The 18,533-nt window shown below is 42.8% G+C and overlaps 1 protein-coding gene across 2 annotated transcripts; it reads left to right on the top strand.

The window, feature by feature from the left end:
• The first annotated feature begins 2,266 nt into the window (after positions 1 to 2,266).
• Positions 2,267 to 8,874, top strand: FST (follistatin). 2 transcript variants are annotated; one of them, XM_006865742.1, is made up of 6 exons: positions 2,267 to 2,703; positions 4,632 to 4,823; positions 5,251 to 5,469; positions 5,784 to 6,008; positions 7,352 to 7,582; positions 8,074 to 8,874. In XM_006865742.1, coding segments are annotated over exons 1-6 (954 nt in total). In that variant the 5' UTR covers positions 2,267 to 2,618; the 3' UTR covers positions 8,076 to 8,874. The 2 variants fall into 2 exon arrangements, with proteins under 2 accessions (XP_006865804.1, XP_006865803.1); XM_006865741.1 differs by having other exon boundaries at positions 8,347 to 8,459.
• The last annotated feature ends 9,659 nt before the right edge of the window (positions 8,875 to 18,533 follow it).

The raw sequence follows: 18,533 nt of genomic DNA, 5'->3' as shown, positions 1-18,533 counted from the left end.
AAAAAAAAAAGAAGAAGAAGAATCAACTACCAAAAATGTTTGGCTTTCTCCTTTCAACCAAGTTTTTCCTGAGATGGGTAAGGGAGGAGAAAACAAACTTTCCCTCAGCATATTACAGTATAAGAACGATATCCATCTCTCTGAATAAAGAACAAATTAATTTGGCTTTGGAACTCTGCCATTGAGTGGCGGCTCCTGCAAAGGGGACAGTTTGCTATTAATTGTTAATGTCGTCTGCCATTAGAGGGCACTAAACAACTCTACATTAATGCTGCATTGGAGGGAAGAGAGAAAGGGAGACGGGAAAAGAAGGGAGGGAAATAGGGGGTGGGGAGAGAATCGAGGCAGCGTCGGGGAAGCGGGAGGGAAAGAGAAGAGGGGAAGGGATGGGCGGACGGTTGGAAAAGAGGGAAAATGGAGAGGGAGAGGGAATGAATCTGGAAAGATTAAGAAGGAGTGGAAGCCCCCAGAGTCGTCTGAAGTGAGCAAAAAGCCAGCCTCTCCCCCCCACCCCCGCCGCCGCCGCCGCCGCCGCCGCCGCCGCCCGCGCCCCTCCCCTCCCGTCCTGACGACGGTAATTATAAAGCGAAAGGCAGCGGCGAGGTCACTGTTTTTACCAGCCTGCTGCACCGAATGCGCGCAGTGCAGGTGCGGCGGCCGCGGGGTTTTGTGATTCATGCCCACTTTCAAAGGGGGGCTTGGGCTTGTCTGAGAGGCACCCAAACAACTGTCTTCTAATATTAGCACGGCTGTATTTCGGGATCTATTATAGTCTGTCCAGACAGATCCCATTGTAATGGGATCTTTTATTAAAAGATTAGCACTATCTCCTGCAGTTGGTGGAAAAAAATCTGTTATCACTGAGTTATTTGCAGTTGTGGAGGGGATAGGAGGGGGTTGGTGGAAGATGGGGGGGGGGGGCGTGAGGACGAAAAGAGGACTGGGGAGGGGCTAGCGGAGGAGTTTAGGGGGGCGAAGAGGGGCGTCTTTTAAAGCCGTAGAACAAATCCCAGTGACCTGAAAATGTCCAAGAATTTTGTCTGCATACTTCGCTGTCTGTTGTCCTTCGGGCTTCAGAAGCGAAAAGAATAGAAATTTAAAGGCAGCTTTGGAATAAACAATATAGCATTTTCCGTGAAGTCATCGTTTTATTTAAAAGGAAATATTGCCTCCTCAGTTTCATTCAGCGGTGCCAAAAATGTTATAAATGAGAGACCCGCCAACTTTCAGCGAAGAATGCCAGGCACTGTGCTTAATAAACTGAGGCTACAGAAGTTCATTATCGATGTTGCAATCTTTTTTATTCCGCGAACCGGGAGAGGGACAGAGAAAGAGGGGAGGGAGAGAGCGAGAGGGAGCGGGGAATCGAAGAGACTGGGAGAGACAGACACGAGACACACCGGACAGAAACTGGGGAGTCTCTAAGCAGGAGAAGGGGGGCAGACCGCCTACGTCGGCGCCCCAGCTCTGGGCTCGGTCTCCCGACGCAGCCAAGTGAAAGGGAAGAAAAGAAAGGGAGAGGGCGCGACAGTACCAGAGGGGAGGCCAGGCCTGAGGTGTTAAACATTTTTTGTTTGCTCCTGACTCCTCTAGACGAAGGGCCGCACCTCGGCTATGCTTAGGCTGGATAGGCTTCGGGGCCCTGATTATTGGCATCAACTCTGGCCTGGGAGCGGAAGCAAAGTAAGGTTCGTACAGACCCAGACACAAAACCTTGCTGGGTCCGGCGCCCAAGCTGCGGGAACTGAAAATTGCCGCGCGCCACAGCTGAGCCGACAGGCCAGCGCTGTCCGCCCGCCACTGGAACGGGTCGTTTCGGCAGCCGGGAGCTCTTTGGGCGTTTGCGAAGTCTGTCTGGAGCAGAGGAGTGGCAGTGCGGAGACAAACTCCCGGGTTCCCCCGCTCCTCCCGCCGCCACCGCCTCCAGCGCCCCCACCGCGCCCTCACTCGCACACACGCACACATACACACACACACATACTCTTTCTCTCTTTCTCACTGTCTCTCTCTCTCTCTCTCTCACACACACACACACACACACACACACACACACACACACCGCCACCCCGGGCGCGCCGGCGCTGCCTACGAACGGCGGCGTGCAGGACTTGAAGTGGGTGTTCTTCCCCACTCCCCACCCCCGAAGCGTTGCTCCCACCCCCCGGCCCAGTTGCCTTCCCCCTCCCTCCCGCTCCTACGCAAATAAGAACTCGGCGATTCCCCTCCTGCTGCTTTGATTTCGGGCACCTCCAACAGATAATTGGGAAAGGTTTCCAGAAGGTGGGAAATGTCACCTGATTCACACTGAACTTTTAAGAGCTCCCCACCCCCAAGAAGCCACGCACACCCTCGCTCGCAGCCGCCCTCCCACAGCCCCACACACTGGGAGACCGCCCACCGCAAACCTCGGAGACCCCCGTCTAGATTTAAAGCGCGGCTGCGCCCGGCTTCTGACGTCCATTGAATCGCGCGGGCGGCCGGTGGCGAGCGCGGGGCTGCGCCGGGATCGCTGCGCCCTCCGCCGCTCGCCTCTGCGACGTGCACCGCTTGCCGGAGCCACCAGCCGCTGCGCCCGCTGCCCGCGCCGCTGCGCTCCTCGCCCAGTGCCTGCCCCCAGGATGGTCCGTCCGAGGCACCAACCCGGCGGGCTTTGCCTCCTGTTGTTGCTTCTCTGCCAGTTCATGGAAGACCGCAGCGCCCAGGGTAAGCGAGGGAGATGCGCTGGGGAGGCTCGATTACGGGCACGGGTTTGGACTTTCTATCCACTTGGGTCTCTTGTGAGCAGTGCTGCTCTTGAAAGATGTTGGATCAACTTAACGACTCCAGGATGGAGACAAGTGGGAAAACTGAAAGCAGTGACACTTTGGGGCTGGAAGAGGAGTTTGGAGCTCGGTTACCCTTAGAAAGGAAAAGCTGTAGACTCTCTGAGTAGTTAGGGTTAGATACTCCAAGTTCTACCATAATGAGTTAAGATGTTAGATCCCCTGTTTGGCTCTGAAGAAGGGGGCACGCTTCAGTAGCCTGGAGATTTCAGTCGACCCATTTGTAATTTTAGCATTTCTCCCTCTCACATCTTTTGGATACTTTAAAAAAATCACTGTAGTGACTGTGAGGAGGACAGATACTGTATTTTCTTCAGCATCTGGGGGATGTGGTTTCAGAAACTTTGCCCAAAATTGGAAATGTGGGTGCTGAAATTTTTAGAGGTAAGTAGCTTTCTGCCTGGTGGATGCTTCTTCCAACACCCTCCCCTACACACACTCCGTGTACACACACACACACACAGACTCAAACTATTAATCCGGAGTGTTTTTAAGAGTAGTTTCACAGTGTATTTCCCTTTGCCTCATTCCTCTGACTTAACTTTCTGTAGAACAGTGAGGAACCCACAACTGACTCCAATTTTGAGATGAACTGAGAGCACATTTATAAAAAGTGTATCTTTTAAAATTCGATTTATTTATTTCAGTTAGTCTTTGGGGATTTTTTTTTTTTAATAGAAATCATAATAGCAGTTTGCAGTCCGATTATTGGAAAAGGCATATTGGTGGTTCCTAAGAGCTTTTCCTGACCAAAATTCTACCCTTAACCAGGGGCCTGGGGCAAGAAGAGAAAGTGTTTGTAAAGATTTCTTTGTAGGTATGAGGTAGGTGTATACAGCCATGAAAATTGTGGAAAGCATGCCTCATTTTCTTGTCCCCTCTTCACTTGCCAAGAGACAGAAGGTGTAACTTTACCTTCTAAACGTTAATGTTTTAAGTATGAGAAGGGGCCCCCTGGGCACTGCCTCTGGCCTTCTGCACAGCTTATCTTTAGGTTGCCCGCCTTGCACAGCGAGGCACTGCCTGGATGCAGAGGACTTGGGCACCCGGGGACGGACGCTGCCCTCGGAGATTTCGAAAGATCGCGGTGGCTGCGGGGCGTCCTTCGCTGCAGGCAGATTGCAAAACCCGCCCGTCGGGCAGACGGTGCCTGGAGACCCGCGAGGGGCAGTTCCTGGCTGCACCTAGTTACTTATTTTGCTTTCATTTTTCACAAATGCCTTTTACTTTATCTGTTCCTGCATGTATCTGCCTGCCTGTCTGTCTGTCTATCTCCTTCTCTCTTTCTGTCACTCTGTCTCTCTCTGTCTGTGTGTGTGTGTGTGTCTCACTCTTTCCTTCTACTTTCTTAACCCCTGTCACAAATAATACCCGTACCGCCTACATGAAACCAACATGTAAAAACATCCGTCGCATCCTGTTTTTGTCAGGTTCTTTAATCTGCTCTTCGAGTCGCTGCAGGTTATGAAATGGGACGAATAAAAGTAAACAGTCTAGTAAAAGTCAATGCAGGCTGCACGTGTTGTGTCTGGGTCACGGGTAACTGACATTGATATGGCTGGGGAGCTCTGGCTTCGCGCCCTCGCCCTCCCTCCCCCTCGCCCACCTCCCACTGCTCCCATCTGAACCCCCGCCCCCCTCCCCCACCAACTTCGATTTATTTTCTGCTTTTCTCGCCAGGCTCTCATCCCTTCCTCCACACTCACCACCTCCCCATCCTGCTCCGTCTCCTTGCCTCCTGTGCTCACCGCCTCCTTTTCCTTACCCCGCTGTGCACTCACCCACCTCCCCACCCCTGTCTCTTCGCAGCTGGGAATTGCTGGCTACGCCAGGCAAAGAACGGCCGCTGCCAAGTCCTGTATAAGACAGAACTGAGCAAGGAGGAGTGTTGTAGCACCGGCCGTTTGAGCACATCGTGGACCGAGGAAGACGTGAATGACAACACGCTCTTCAAGTGGATGATTTTCAACGGGGGCGCCCCCAACTGCATCCCTTGTAAAGGTAGGATTCTTCCTCCCCAACTTGAGGCCTTCAGTAGAGGGCGTCTTGCCCTCAGCTTCCTTACTGCCTGACTGGGGGTTGGGACTTGGAAAGCTTTGTTTGTGGGTTTCCCCTTCCTTCCCCCAGCCCTGGTAAACCATTCGGTGTAATCCAGCCTGTTTGATGCTGCGGGCAAAATAGGGTCACAGAAGTCCCTAGACTTCTTAGCCAAGAGTGGTGGTAAAGCCAGCCAGCACTCCCTGCTTGAGAGATGTGGGTATCCAGGCTCAGCCCAGTATTTCCACCTCTTCCTTCCCTCCCGGGCTCCCTGCAGAGAGGTATGCACCCCCAGGCCAATTCTTGTCTGCACGATTAAGCAAGATACCTCCTGGCTGACCTACAGACTGCTTGGCTCTAGTTCTAATCCATGCCTCTTTCCAACTGGTAGAAACGTGTGAAAACGTGGACTGTGGACCCGGTAAAAAATGCCGAATGAACAAGAAGAACAAACCCCGTTGTGTCTGTGCTCCTGACTGTTCCAACATCACCTGGAAGGGCCCTGTCTGTGGGATGGATGGGAAAACCTACCGCAATGAATGTGCGCTCCTCAAGGCCAGATGTAAAGAGCAGCCTGAACTGGAAGTCCAGTATCAGGGCAAATGTAAAAGTAAGTCCTCACTGCTTGAGCAATGTCTGCCTTCCAGCATTGGACCTGAAGTAGACCCCTGGAAACCCCTGCTCCCCCCCATGTCCATAGTAAGATAATGATAAAAATCATGATACCATATAAAGGAATCCATTTCTGACTTCATTAAGAAGGGTGAAGACGCAAACCTAGAGTAATAGAATTGGAAATTATAAGACTGTCAAAACTAGTTTTTCAAAGCTGGATGCTTTGGTTTCACAATTTCCTTGATATCAAATGTTCACTCCTACAGACCAGAAGGTGCCTAGTAATATGTATATCTGTCTTTGTTTCAGAGACTTGTCGGGATGTTTCCTGTCCAGGCAGCTCCACATGTGTGGTGGACCAGACCAATAATGCCTACTGTGTGACATGTAATCGGATTTGCCCTGAGCCCACCTCCTCTGAACAGTTTCTCTGTGGGAATGATGGAGTGACCTACTCCAGTGCCTGTCACTTGAGAAAGGCTACCTGCCTGCTGGGCAGATCGATTGGATTAGCCTACGAGGGAAAATGTATCAGTAGGTATTGAGGAAAGAAAGAGAGGAGCCAGAAGGCTAATTCTTGTATTATAGCTGTGGGGCTAGCCAATCAATAAAAGTGAAATTTGCCTTCCCAAACATAATTTCACAAGAGGGAGAAATACTCTCCCGTTTAAATAAACTGTCTTGACCACACCATCCCTCATGGAAGTCATTGTCTTCTAAAAGTGTTGACGTATATATATATATGGATATGTATATAGATATCCATACATATATATTTAAAAACAAAAAACAAAAACACACCAGCAAGAAGCAAAAACTATTTTCCATCGTAAAAAGCTTAGAATTCACTCCTTTTTTTTTTTTTCTTTTCTCCTAAGGGCTAGACTTGCTAGAGGGAGACAGTGACTCTGTAGGATAAGAACTGAACTGCAAAACAACAGAGTCAGTGGTTCGAGCCCACCAGCCGCTCGCTCCTCAAGAGAAAGATGGGGCTTTCTGCTCCTAAAAATATTTACAGTCTGAGAAACCCCAGACAGGGCCATTATGAGTCAGGGGTGCTGTGGCTCTGTAGATAGACGCTGTACTGCTTGACCACAGGTCAGTGGTTCGAGCCCACCAATAGCTCCCTTGAAGACAGATGAGGGATTCTGCTTCCAGAAACCCTATACAGAGTTGCTATGAGTCAGGAGAGATGTGGCTCAGTAGCATAAGCACTGGGCTACTAACCACAAGGTCAGTGGTTCAAGTTTGCCAGCTGTTACCTGGGAGGAATATGAGACCTTCTGCTTCTGGAAACACTATACAGGGTTGCCATGAGTCGGAAGCTCTGTGAGTCAGTGGCTCTGTAGGGTATGCACTGGACTGCTGGCCCATATGGTCAGTGGTTCAAGCCCAACAACTGCTCCCTGGCAGAAAGATGAGACATTCTGCTTCTGGAAACCCTATATAGGGTTGCACTTAACAACAGCAACATGAGTCGGAACTGACTCAAAGCCCTTAACAACAGCTGGAAGATAATTACTTAAGAGTTCTTAAAATGTGTTATCAGATTTCAATAACTCATAGAATTTTTTTTCTTTTTAAAGTCTCACTTGTGGAAAGTAATCAGATACGTATTTAATTCAAAGATATTATTAAATCCTGATCCAAAATTATTCTCTCTATGCTTTAATGTAATTTTTAAGAAACTGTAGGGTTTTGTTGTGATTGTGTGTGAGAGAGAGAGGATTTGCGTTTCAGCTTCATTACCAAGCCTTTTTTGCCTAATGTCTCCTTTACCATCATATGTGAGGAATAAGAGAGATATGTTTATTGCTAAAGAACAAGAGAAAGGAAGGGGAAATCAATTTACTCATCACAGATGTATTATATCCTAGAAGCAAAGTCCTGTGAAGATATCCAGTGCACTGGTGGAAAAAAATGTTTGTGGGATTTCAAGGTTGGCAGAGGCCGGTGTTCCCTCTGTGACGAGCTGTGCCCTGAGAGTAAGTCTGACGAGCCTGTCTGTGCCAGTGACAATGCCACTTATGCCAGCGAGTGTGCCATGAAGGAAGCTGCCTGCTCCTCAGGTGTGCTGCTGGAAGTAAAGCACTCCGGCTCTTGCAACTGTAAGTGCAATTTTTAACCTTGCTGCAATTTAAGGCTTCCCCAGGCAAGCCCTAGGGAATAGAGACTTAAAAGCACGCAAACCTCCCACATAAGCCTGGTTCTGTGTAAATTAGGGAGCTGCTAAATTTCACCAGCAATTCGGTGATCCATAGAAAAATTCCCTGGAATGTTTCCTGGCTTTTAAGACTGGTTCAGTGATCAGCAGCAGTGGGATTGTTGCTAAAATCCTATTCCTAGTCATTTGCCATAATTCTCTGCTTTAGTACTGTGCTTTGCTGTTTGCTTGATTAACACTTGAATTTCTACTAACTGATTCAAAAGTTGTTTTTTTTTCTTCTTCTTCTTCTTCTTCTTCTTCTTCTTTTCCAAAGGCAGCCTTATATTATCACACATGGGCTGCTGCTTTTTTGCAGTTGCTCCTACTAACTCTGAATTAAGGACCCAAAGCAGTTATACCTAGAACACAAGAGCGCTTTTTATCTGATTTCAGGAATCTGCCCGTAAAACCTGAGCCATTGATTCTTCAGAACTTTCTGCAGTTTTTGACTTCATAGATTATGGTGGTTTTTTTAAAAAAAAAAATTAAAACTTATTGCATAACAGCAGATGCCAAAAAAAAAAAAAAAGCATCTCACTGCAAGTCACATAAAAATGCAACGCTGTAATATGGCTGTATCAGAGGGCTTTGAAAAGATACACTGAGCTGCTTCTGCGCTGTTGTTGTCCGTATTTAAACAACAGCTCCCTGTATTCCCCCATCTAGCCATTTCGGAAGACACCGAGGAAGAGGAGGAAGATGAAGACCAGGACTACAGCTTTCCTATATCTTCTATTCTAGAGTGGTAAACCCTCCGCCAGTGTTCAGTGTTGCCTTTGGCACAAAACAAAACAAAAACAAACTAACTAACTAAGAAAATAGAAAAAAATATATTGTCCATACTGTAAATAAGTGTATGCTTATTTATTTGGGGGGAAAATGATACATAAAGGACCTTTGTCCCTCAGCTCTCTCCCAGGTCACCTTGCTACTCCATTGGACACGGAGAGGCGGTCATTGTGAGGTCTACTGGATGAGGCCTATAGTTGAGACTTGTAGACATTTATTTATACTGTGTCATGTTTTATAATTTATACATAAAATGTCTGGTTGACTGTACACCTTGTTTTTGAAGAAATTTATTCGTGAAAGGAAGAGCAGTTATTTATTGTGAGGTCTCTTGCTTGTAAAGTAAAGCTTTTTTTTTTTTTTTCCTTGTAAACTATTTAAATCCATTCCTTATTCTTCACTCACTCATCTGTCTTCCCTCATTTCACTGTTAGACTTTTCCACGTTAACAAACTTGCATGTCAGTTTCTGTCATGTTTATTTATTGGATTCTCTCCTGCCTGTTCTGTCCATACATGATTACATGATCCCTCGGGTTTTGTTTACAAGGAATCTTGACTGACCAAAAGGCATTATAACTGACTCAAATACAAGGTACAGTGGCTGCATCTTTAAGGAAACTCGTCGTTCTCTTATTATAATGTTAATATTTGTGAGTGAGAAGGGGTGATGACAATGTTAGAATTCTAATAATGTATTTTAAAGATGTTACAGATCCAAAGAAATTGAATGGTATGGGTGTCTTGAGACCGAAGAAAGGAAATGCTACACATTTGACCTTTTGCTAGGTGTTTCCTTTAAGCTGGTCTGCTGTACCTTTTAAATTAGTTCTTTTTTCAATCAATGTGTCACTAAAAGTTATATCAAAGCTTTATCAGTTCAAGTTTCTTGCTTTTCATAATACTTTTTTCTGATGCAATTTTATATTTTCAAACATGGCAAGTTAAATATAAATTCATTTAAATATATAGTTTTGTACTTTTCTACCATGTAAATGTGTAATGTATATAAAAGTTATAATGTGTATTTGTAAATAAATGATGAGTGAAAAAATAAAAAAAAATTTTAAAAAGCCAATGGTCTCAATTCCTGATGATGGGGGAAAAAAAAGTTCAGACTTTAGAGCCAAAATGTTTATGGTATATTTGTTGAGAAATACAGTTATTGAAATTAAGTGGCCAAGGTTAAGTACAAATAACCTCAGAAAGATAAAGGACTCTAAGGTCCAGCAATGTCTTTTAGAAGTAATAGCATACTTGTCATTAACCATCAGGAAAAGTCAACTGTGATGTGGATTCCACACGGCACACAAACCAAACCAAAAGTTTCTTTAAAAACACCATCTATTCTGAAGGCTCATCTCCATAGCCAGAGATACCTTTATCCAACTTTCTTCATCTAAGTAAAATGAATCTTAGAGCTTTAAAAAAACAACACATGATAAGAAACGATTGACAAGCAACTTTTATGGATTGCATTGTAGAAATCTGAACATTTTGCTATAGAAACAGAATTCTAGGGACACTTGGTGAGGTGAGGATAGGACTAGAAAAATTTCTACAATGATATTCATTATTCATGGAGAGCAAATAATGACACTTAAGGTAGGAGAGGAAGTGGTAAATATTTGTCATTTACGTGTGTCCAAATCACAAAATTAGAATCTCAGCAAATTAAGGCATCAGTGGGTAATCCCTATATAAACTAGATAATATAATACATTGTCTGTTACATACTCAAAGCCTGAGTATTCTAAAAATATCAAAAAGAAGATTGGGGACATGGGGTAAAACAAAGAACAATATGAATTTCTTTGGAAAGACAATGACCCTGTTCTTTTAAAAAGTTTACCTATTTTGTGAAAACCCTCTATGATATGAATAATTATTAAAATATTTGTCAGAGAACACTGACTTTCAGTTGAGCAAGTCAAATGAGAAATGTGGTGAGGGGAAAGCCTCTCTGGTAGGCAGAGTTTAAAAATTGAGACCCTAAAACGTTTTGCTGCCATCAGTCCCAAGTTCTCAGAGAGGAAGTGCAGAAAATAAGCAGGTTGTCATTAGCCACAAGAAGACTAGGGTCTTAACTTCACCACTGCTAAAAAACGACAGGCTTGCCACTAGGGATAGGATCACAAGAAGAAAAAGAGAGGCAGTACTGTTTCCCAGTCCTTCCTGGAATTGATTTGTTACTTTGTCCTAGGATGCTGAAGCTGCATTAAGGCTGCCATGTATGATAGAGTAAAAATGTTGAATTTAATGGGCACTGATACTTGTCTTGGCAAGGAAGAATGATAAAATCAATAGCTTGCCTTTTATACAACATTCAGATGATTTTTTAAATTGTACTCATGTTTTTCAGCATCAATCATTCTTTCCAAAAACTAGACAGTATTTCATTTTCCTTCTTGGAGTTTCCTGCTTTTTTAGTAACACTGCCGTAGGCTAACTAGTACCAAAAAGTAAGTCTTTTAAATTAAAGTTATATTAATATCATTAGACTTGTTAGAATTTCAAGTATGACCCCCCAAAAATCTAATTCACTCATGTGCATAATGCAATTAATAGAAACAGTTACAAGTGACTAGTGTTCCTTAGCTTGAGCACATCTTAACCATAAAGAAGTACAAAACTGAAGCAATGATAGAAAAACCTATCGAAGTCTAATTTTCATCAGATGCACACCAAAATTAACATTTTACTATATGGGATATGACTCCTTGAGTGTGGCAAAAAATAAAATATCTAGCGTACTTAAACTAGCTCTCAAACATGACAGCAAATGCAGTACCTGGCACTCCACTGGTTCCTGTACTGAAGGAGAAATGTACTTTAAATAACCTAGTTGGGCCAAATGACAAAACTAGAATAGTGTCCATGGATTAAAATATTGTATCAATGTTTAAGTTACTGAAACTGATTACTGTAGTTGCAGAAGAGAATACTCCTAACTTTAGGAAACACACACTGAAGCATTTGGAGATAGGACCAAAATGTATCTAACTTTCCCCTCAACTTATTCAGAAAGAAATATATTTTGTTTACATTTTTAATATCTATATTCAAAAATAAAGAGAGCTGACAAATGCCAAAGAAAATGGAGTAAAATGAGAATAGTAAGTAAATGTCAGTAAAAGGTAAATGGGTATTTTTAATATTTTCCTGATTTCTGCAACTTTTATGTAAGTTGGAAATTTTATCTAAATAATAAATCTTGGTGTGGCACTGTGAGATATGCACCAGATAACAAAGTTGGTGGCTCAAACTCACCAGACGCTCCTTGGAAACCCTATACAGGGTCGCTGTGAATCACAATGACTCAACAGCTCTTAGTAACAATAAGGTGAAAAAAAAACTGAAGTCATTCTCAAGAAAAAGGAGTGAACAACAGACTATTTCTTTTCCCATTCTCTGGGAAAGCAACTGAAACACAAGAGTCATGAAAACAAAAAATCATTTCATAAGATTATAAGAGTCTGGAAAATAATTCCAGTCACTTTACTAGGGTCATTTGTTGTTGTTGTTAAGTGCTGTTGAGCCGGTTCCGACCCATAGCGACCCTGTATAGGGTTTCCAAGGACCAGCTGGTGAGCTTGAACCACCAACCTTGTGATCACTTAAAGAGTCAAAATTTCAGTGACAGAATTCCTGGTATGTAAATCCTGGTATAGCGCTGTAAGATAAGCACTGGACTGCAAGATGGGTTTGAACCACAAGGTCAGCAGTTCAAACTCACCAGCCGCTTCTCTGAAATCCTACAAAGGGTTTCTATGAGTCAGAATCGACTGGATGGCAGTTAACAACAACAAATCATCCTAGTGTGGCACTGTGGGATAAGCACTGGACTGCTAACTGCAAGGTTTGAGGTTCAAACCCACCAGTTGCTCCTCGGAAACCCAATACAGGGTCGCTATGAATTGGAACCAACTTGAAAGCACTTAAAAATAACAACTTTAATATAACTTCTACATGAAAAATAAAAACTTTGAAGCATATTAATAGGATACATTATTCCCAAAATGTCAAAAATCATCATCTACAGTGTGCAATTGTCTAAATAGATCTAAAAATCTACACATTTATTTAATTAATTCCTTCATTTAGTAGACATAATTTACAACATCTGGGTCCTAAAACTGGCATATTTCTGCTCTCCCCATTTCACTTTCCGTTCAGATCAGCACACAATCCTTCTTCAGCTAAAAAAATCATGTCAATAGACTCCAAGCATGCCTGTCCTACATATTAACCAAACCTGCCCAGACATGTCCGAATCCTAGCTTCTATTTATTTGGAACCCCACCAGGAGTACTTGATGGTCCCTGGGGTTTACCATCCTTGGACTTCACATATTTTGGCTGGTCCCAGCAAGATTCCTGAGGCTGAGTCCTTCAGACACTTAAAAACATATTCTCTGGATCAGATCAAGTGTAGTCCTGGCAGAACTATAATTTGTCATTTTTCTATTTTAAGATTATAGCCAGGGAACCAACTGGTCATGCTAGAAGACAGATATACTACTACCAAAAGTATCTTGTATTCATTCCCCCAAGGACTCAGGTCTCTAGCTGAAAAGCAAGTATAACTTTCCTCAAAGAACTGGAACCCTAGCCCAAAGTCTGAGAAAAAGTTACAATTCTGAAGAAGAGACTCCTACATCAATCTTAGTTCCAAGAAAAGCTCTTGGTAGACTTTTTTTTCTTTTGTTATTGTCATTTGTTATTAAGTGCTGTCAAGTCAGTTACTACTCATAGCAATCCTGTATAGGGTTTCCAAGGAGTGGTTGGTGAATTTGAACCACCAACCTATGATAGGCTGATTGCATGGTCTTGGTGCAGGCAAAAACAGTGAAAGATGGAGGTGAAGGTCAATCTCTAGTTTCTCTAGATTGCTGTGGGTCTAGATCTCATTGACAACAAATAACAGAGTGGTTGACTTATTCAAAAGGCTCGTGGTACCTGGAGCTCCTGAGGTAGTTTTCTGAGAATTGGTTTCCTAGTAAAAATCACCCAAATTGACTTTGTTGTTGTTATTGTTAGGAGTCATTGACCCTGTATAGTGTTTCTGAGGAGCAGATGATGTGTTTGAACCACCAGCCTGTGGTTAGCAGTCCAATGCTTATCCTACAGTATCACAAAAGGACTCCAAAACAGACTTGTTTGTTGGTGGTAGTTATGTGCCGTGGAGTCTGTTGCAATACACAGCAACCCTGCATAGAGTTTCCGAGGCTATAAATCTTTACAGGAGTAGAAAGCCTTGTCTTTCTCCGCAGAATGACTTTCACATTGCTAACCTTGAGATTAGCAGCCCAACTCCTAAAGGGCAATTAATTCCCTGGGCAGGTGGAACCAGGAGACGAGTGTTACTCAAAATATAGTGTCTGGACAAGTAGCATCAACATTACTAGGAAGCTTGTTAGGAATCTGAGTTCTCAGATACTATCACAGAACCCACCCATTGCTGGTAATTAAATTCCTAAAGTAGGAATGTCCCATAGAATTTCAAAGGCTGTAAATGTTTACAGACATAGACTGCTACATCCTTCTTCCACAGAGTGGCTGGTAAACTCGAACCTCCAATGATTTGGTTTAGAAATCAAGCACTTAACCTCTGTATCACTATGACTTCTTATCCCCAGAAACACTGAATTAAATTCCTTGAGAGCAGGAAACAGGAATCTATTGCTTAACAACCTCTTAAATTAATTCTCCAGTTGATTACAGTCTACTTCTGTAAACATTTACAGCCTTTGAAACTCTATGGGGCATCTCTACTCTAGGAATTTTAAGTTACCAGCAGTGGGTGGGTTCTGGAATAGTATCTGAGAACTATTGTCCTGGAGTCATTTCAAGGATCCCTAGTGGTGCAATGGTTTAAACACTCATCTGCTGACTGAAAGTTCAGTGGTTCAAAACTACCAGTCACTCCCTGGGAGAAAGATAAGATTATTTACTCCGCTAAAGATGTATTGTCTCATGAATCCTAAGAGCAATTCTTCTCTGTACTTTTGGGCTGCTGTGAAACAGAATCAACTCAACAGCAGTGCATGGTGGTGGTGCTAGAGGAGTCATTTCAAATTATGAATTAGCACCAGCTACCTGGTGTCCCAACGACAGCTAGAATTCTTACACTCTGGTCTCTGCTACAGCTCCAGGAAAACTATGTTTAGCCTGAACCCCCAGTTTGAACTGGCCAGGATCCATACACACAATTTGGCCTTGTTGGTGGTGGTAGTGGTGGTTATGGTAGTTATGTGCCATGGAGTCGGTTCTTACCCCTAGCGATCCTGTACAAGGTTTCCAAGGCTGTAAGTCTTTACGGGAGCAGAACGCCTCATCTTTCTCCCGCAGAACAGCTGGTAGTTTCAAACTGCTGACCTTGTGGTTCTCAGCCTGATTCATAACCACTACGCTACCAGAGCTCTGTCCCGACTCATAGAGACCCTATAAACAACAAAACAAAACACTGGCCATTCCTGTGCCAACATCACAATCACTGCTATGCTTGAGCCCATGGCTGCTGCACTGTGCCAATCCATCTCACTGCAGTCTTCTTTTTCTCCGGCCCGCCACTGTCAACTCACATGCATCAACTCTTTCTTTCTTATTCACTGTCCAACTTTCACATGCATATGAGATTATTGGACATACCATGGATTGGGTCAGGCACACCTTAGTTCTCAAATTGATATCTTTGCTCTTGAAAGAGATCTTGTGTAGATTTGCCTAATGCCATACATCATTTGATTTCTTGACTTTTGCTTCCATGAGTGTTGATGGTTGATCTAAGCAAAATAAAGTTTTTGACAACTTCAATCTTTTCTCTACTGTTATGTGGTTGTTGTTAGGGGTCATCAAGTCTGTACTGACTCATAGCAACCTTATGCACAGCAGAACGAAACACTACCCGATCCTGGGCCAACCTCACTACTGTTGGTCTTCCTCTTTTTCCCTGACCCTCCACCTTATCAAATCTTACCAAACATCTACTGATATGGATGCTATTTATTGGTGCAGTGGTGAGGATTTTTGTTTTCTTTACATTGAGGTGCAATCCATACCAAAGGCTATGGTCTTTTATCTTCACCAGTAAATATTTTAAGTCCTCTTCGCTTTCAATAAGCAAGGTTGTATCATATGTATATTGCAGGTGGTTAAGGAGTCTTCCTCCAATCCTGATGCCATGCTTTTCTTCATATAATCCAGTTTCTCAGATTATTTGCTCAGCATGAAAAATGAATAATTATGGTGAAAAAATTCAGCCCTGGTGCACACCTCTACTAATTTTAAACCATTCAGTGTTCCTTTGTTCTGTTTGAACAACTGCCTCTTGGTCTATGTACAACATAATGAGTACAATTGAGTGTTCGGGTATATTCATTCTCCATAATGCTGTCCATAGTTGGCTATCATGCACAAAATTGAAGGCCTTTGCATAGTCAATAAAGCACAGGTAAACATCTTTCGGGTATTCTCGCTTTCAACCAAGATCCATTGGACATCAGCAATGATGTCCTCTTCTAAATCCTACTTCTTCTAAATCCATGTCGTCTTCTAAATCCTACTTGAACCTCTGGAAGTTCTCAGTCAATGTATGGTTGCAGCTATTTTTGAATTTTCTTTGACAAAATTTTACTTGTATGGAATATTAATAATATTATACAATGATTTCTGCATCCGTTGGATCACTGCTTTTCGGAATGGACACAAATATAGATCTCTTCCAGAAAGTTGGTCTGGTAGTTGTCTTCCAAATTTCTTGTCACATGACAGCGTGCATCCAGTACTACATCAGTTTGTTGAAAGATTTCAATTTGTATTCCATCAATTGCCAGAGCCTTGTTCTTTCCCAATTCCTTCAATGCACCTTGGACTTCTTCCTTCAGCATCATTGGCTCTTGATCATATGTACCTGCTGAAATGGTTGAACATCAGACCATTACTTTTTGGTACAATGACTGTGCATGCCTTCTGTCTTCTTTTAATGCTTTCTGCATCATTCAATACTTTGCTGATAGGATCCTTCAGTAGTGCAAGTTGAAGGATGAATTTTTTTCTTCAATTCCCTAAGCTTGAGACATGCTGATTTGTCATTATTGTTAAGTGCCATCAACTAAGTGCCAATTCAGTGACCCTATAGAGGGTTTCCAAGGAGTGACTGGTGGATTTCACCTGCCAATCTTGTGTTTCATAGTTGAGTGCTGATCCTTCAGTGACACACCAGGAGTCATATATATATAGTGTTGTTGATGTTAAGTGCCATCAAAGCAGTTCCAACTCATAGTGACCATGTATAAGGTTTCTGAGAATGAGCTGGTGGATTTGAACTGACAACCTTATGGTTCCCAGTCCAATGCTGACACTACAGTGCCATACAAGGAGTCCATTATATAATTTTTTTTTTCTGTAGTTCTGATGTGACACTGTGGATTAACCCACAGGGCCACACCAGGCCTGCATATTATTTGTAGGACTATATATACTAGACCCCTGGTATTATACAAATATTATATATAAAACTATATATAGTTTATGGGTCAGAACTGACTTGAGGGCACTTAACAACAACAATACATAAAATATTTGCATAACACCAGGAGTCCGATATACATACATACATATATGTATGTGTGTATGTGTATATATATATATATATGTATGTATGTATGTATTTCGGACTCCTGGTGTTATGCAAATACTTTATGTATTGTTGTTGTTAAGTACCCTCAAGTCAGTTCTGACCCATAACAACCCTGTGTAGGATTTCTTAGGAGCAGCTGGTGAGCTTGAACCACCAACCTTGCAGTTCAAATGGCTTTGCAGTCTGGCACATTACCAGGACTCCAATATATATATATATATATTGGACAGGTTTCAGTAGAGCTTCCAGACAAGAAAAAAGGAAAGGAAACTCATAAATGGTTATCCCCTGAAAACCTTATAAATAGCAGTGGAACATTGTCAGATTTAGCACCAGAAGATGAAAACATTACAAATAACACCAGAATATTGTAAGATATACTGCCAGAAGATTAGCCCCTCAGGCTGGAAGGCACCCAAAATGTGCATGGGGAAGAGCTACCTGCTCAAAGTACAGTTGACCAGAATCACAAAAATGGAGTGAAGATTCATTTACTGACAAGGCACAACTCAAAAGATGAAAAATATCCATAAACATCCATTAATAATTGTAACCTGGAATGTACGAAGTATGAATATAGCAAAATTGGATGTTGCCAAAAAGGAATGGAATAAAAAAGATCAATATCCTAGGCATTAGTGAACTGAAATGGATTGCCATTGGTCGCTTTGAATCTGACAGTCATATGGATTACTATGCCTGGAATGATTAATTCAAGAGGAATGGCATAGTGTTCATCATCAAAAAGAACATTTCAAGAGTTTTATTGAAGTACATGCTGTCTGTTATAGGATAATGTACATACACCTATAGGAAGACACCACCACTCTTCTCTCAGTTTGTCGTACTGTGGTGACTTGTGAGTTGTTGTGATTCTAAAAACTATGCCACCGGTATTTTAAATACTGGTCACCCATGGTGGACAGGTTTCAGATGAGCATCCAGATGAAGACAGACTAAGAAGAAGGAGTGACGGACTATTTCTGAAATTTTAGTCACTGAAAACCTTATGAAGAGCAGAGAAACACTATCAGATATAGTGCCGGAAAATGAGCCCCTCAGGTTGGAAGGCACTCAGTATGTGACTGGGGAAGAGCTGCCTCCTCAAAGTAGAATTAACTGTGATGACACAAATGGAGTAAAACCCATGGGAGAAAAGCCTGTAGGACCTTCATTTGCTGATGGCACACAACTCAAAATGAAGAGAAATAGGTGTAAACTTCCATTAATAATCGGAACATGGAATGTAGGAAGTATGAATCTGGGAAAATTGGAAGTTGTCAAAAATGAAATGGAACACATAAACATCGATATCTTAGGCCTTAGTGAGAGAATATGAACTGATATTGGCCATTTTGAATCTGATGACCACATGGTTTACTATGCCAGAAATGACAAATTGAAGAGGAATAGTGTTGCATTCAT

The sequence above is a fragment of the Chrysochloris asiatica genome, unplaced genomic scaffold (assembly GCF_000296735.1).
Source record: "Chrysochloris asiatica unplaced genomic scaffold, ChrAsi1.0 scaffold00082, whole genome shotgun sequence".
Classification (NCBI taxonomy): domain Eukaryota; kingdom Metazoa; phylum Chordata; class Mammalia; order Afrosoricida; family Chrysochloridae; genus Chrysochloris; species Chrysochloris asiatica.
The sequence above is the reverse complement of the archived record's forward strand: the minus strand, read 5'-3'. Positions and strand labels throughout refer to the sequence as shown.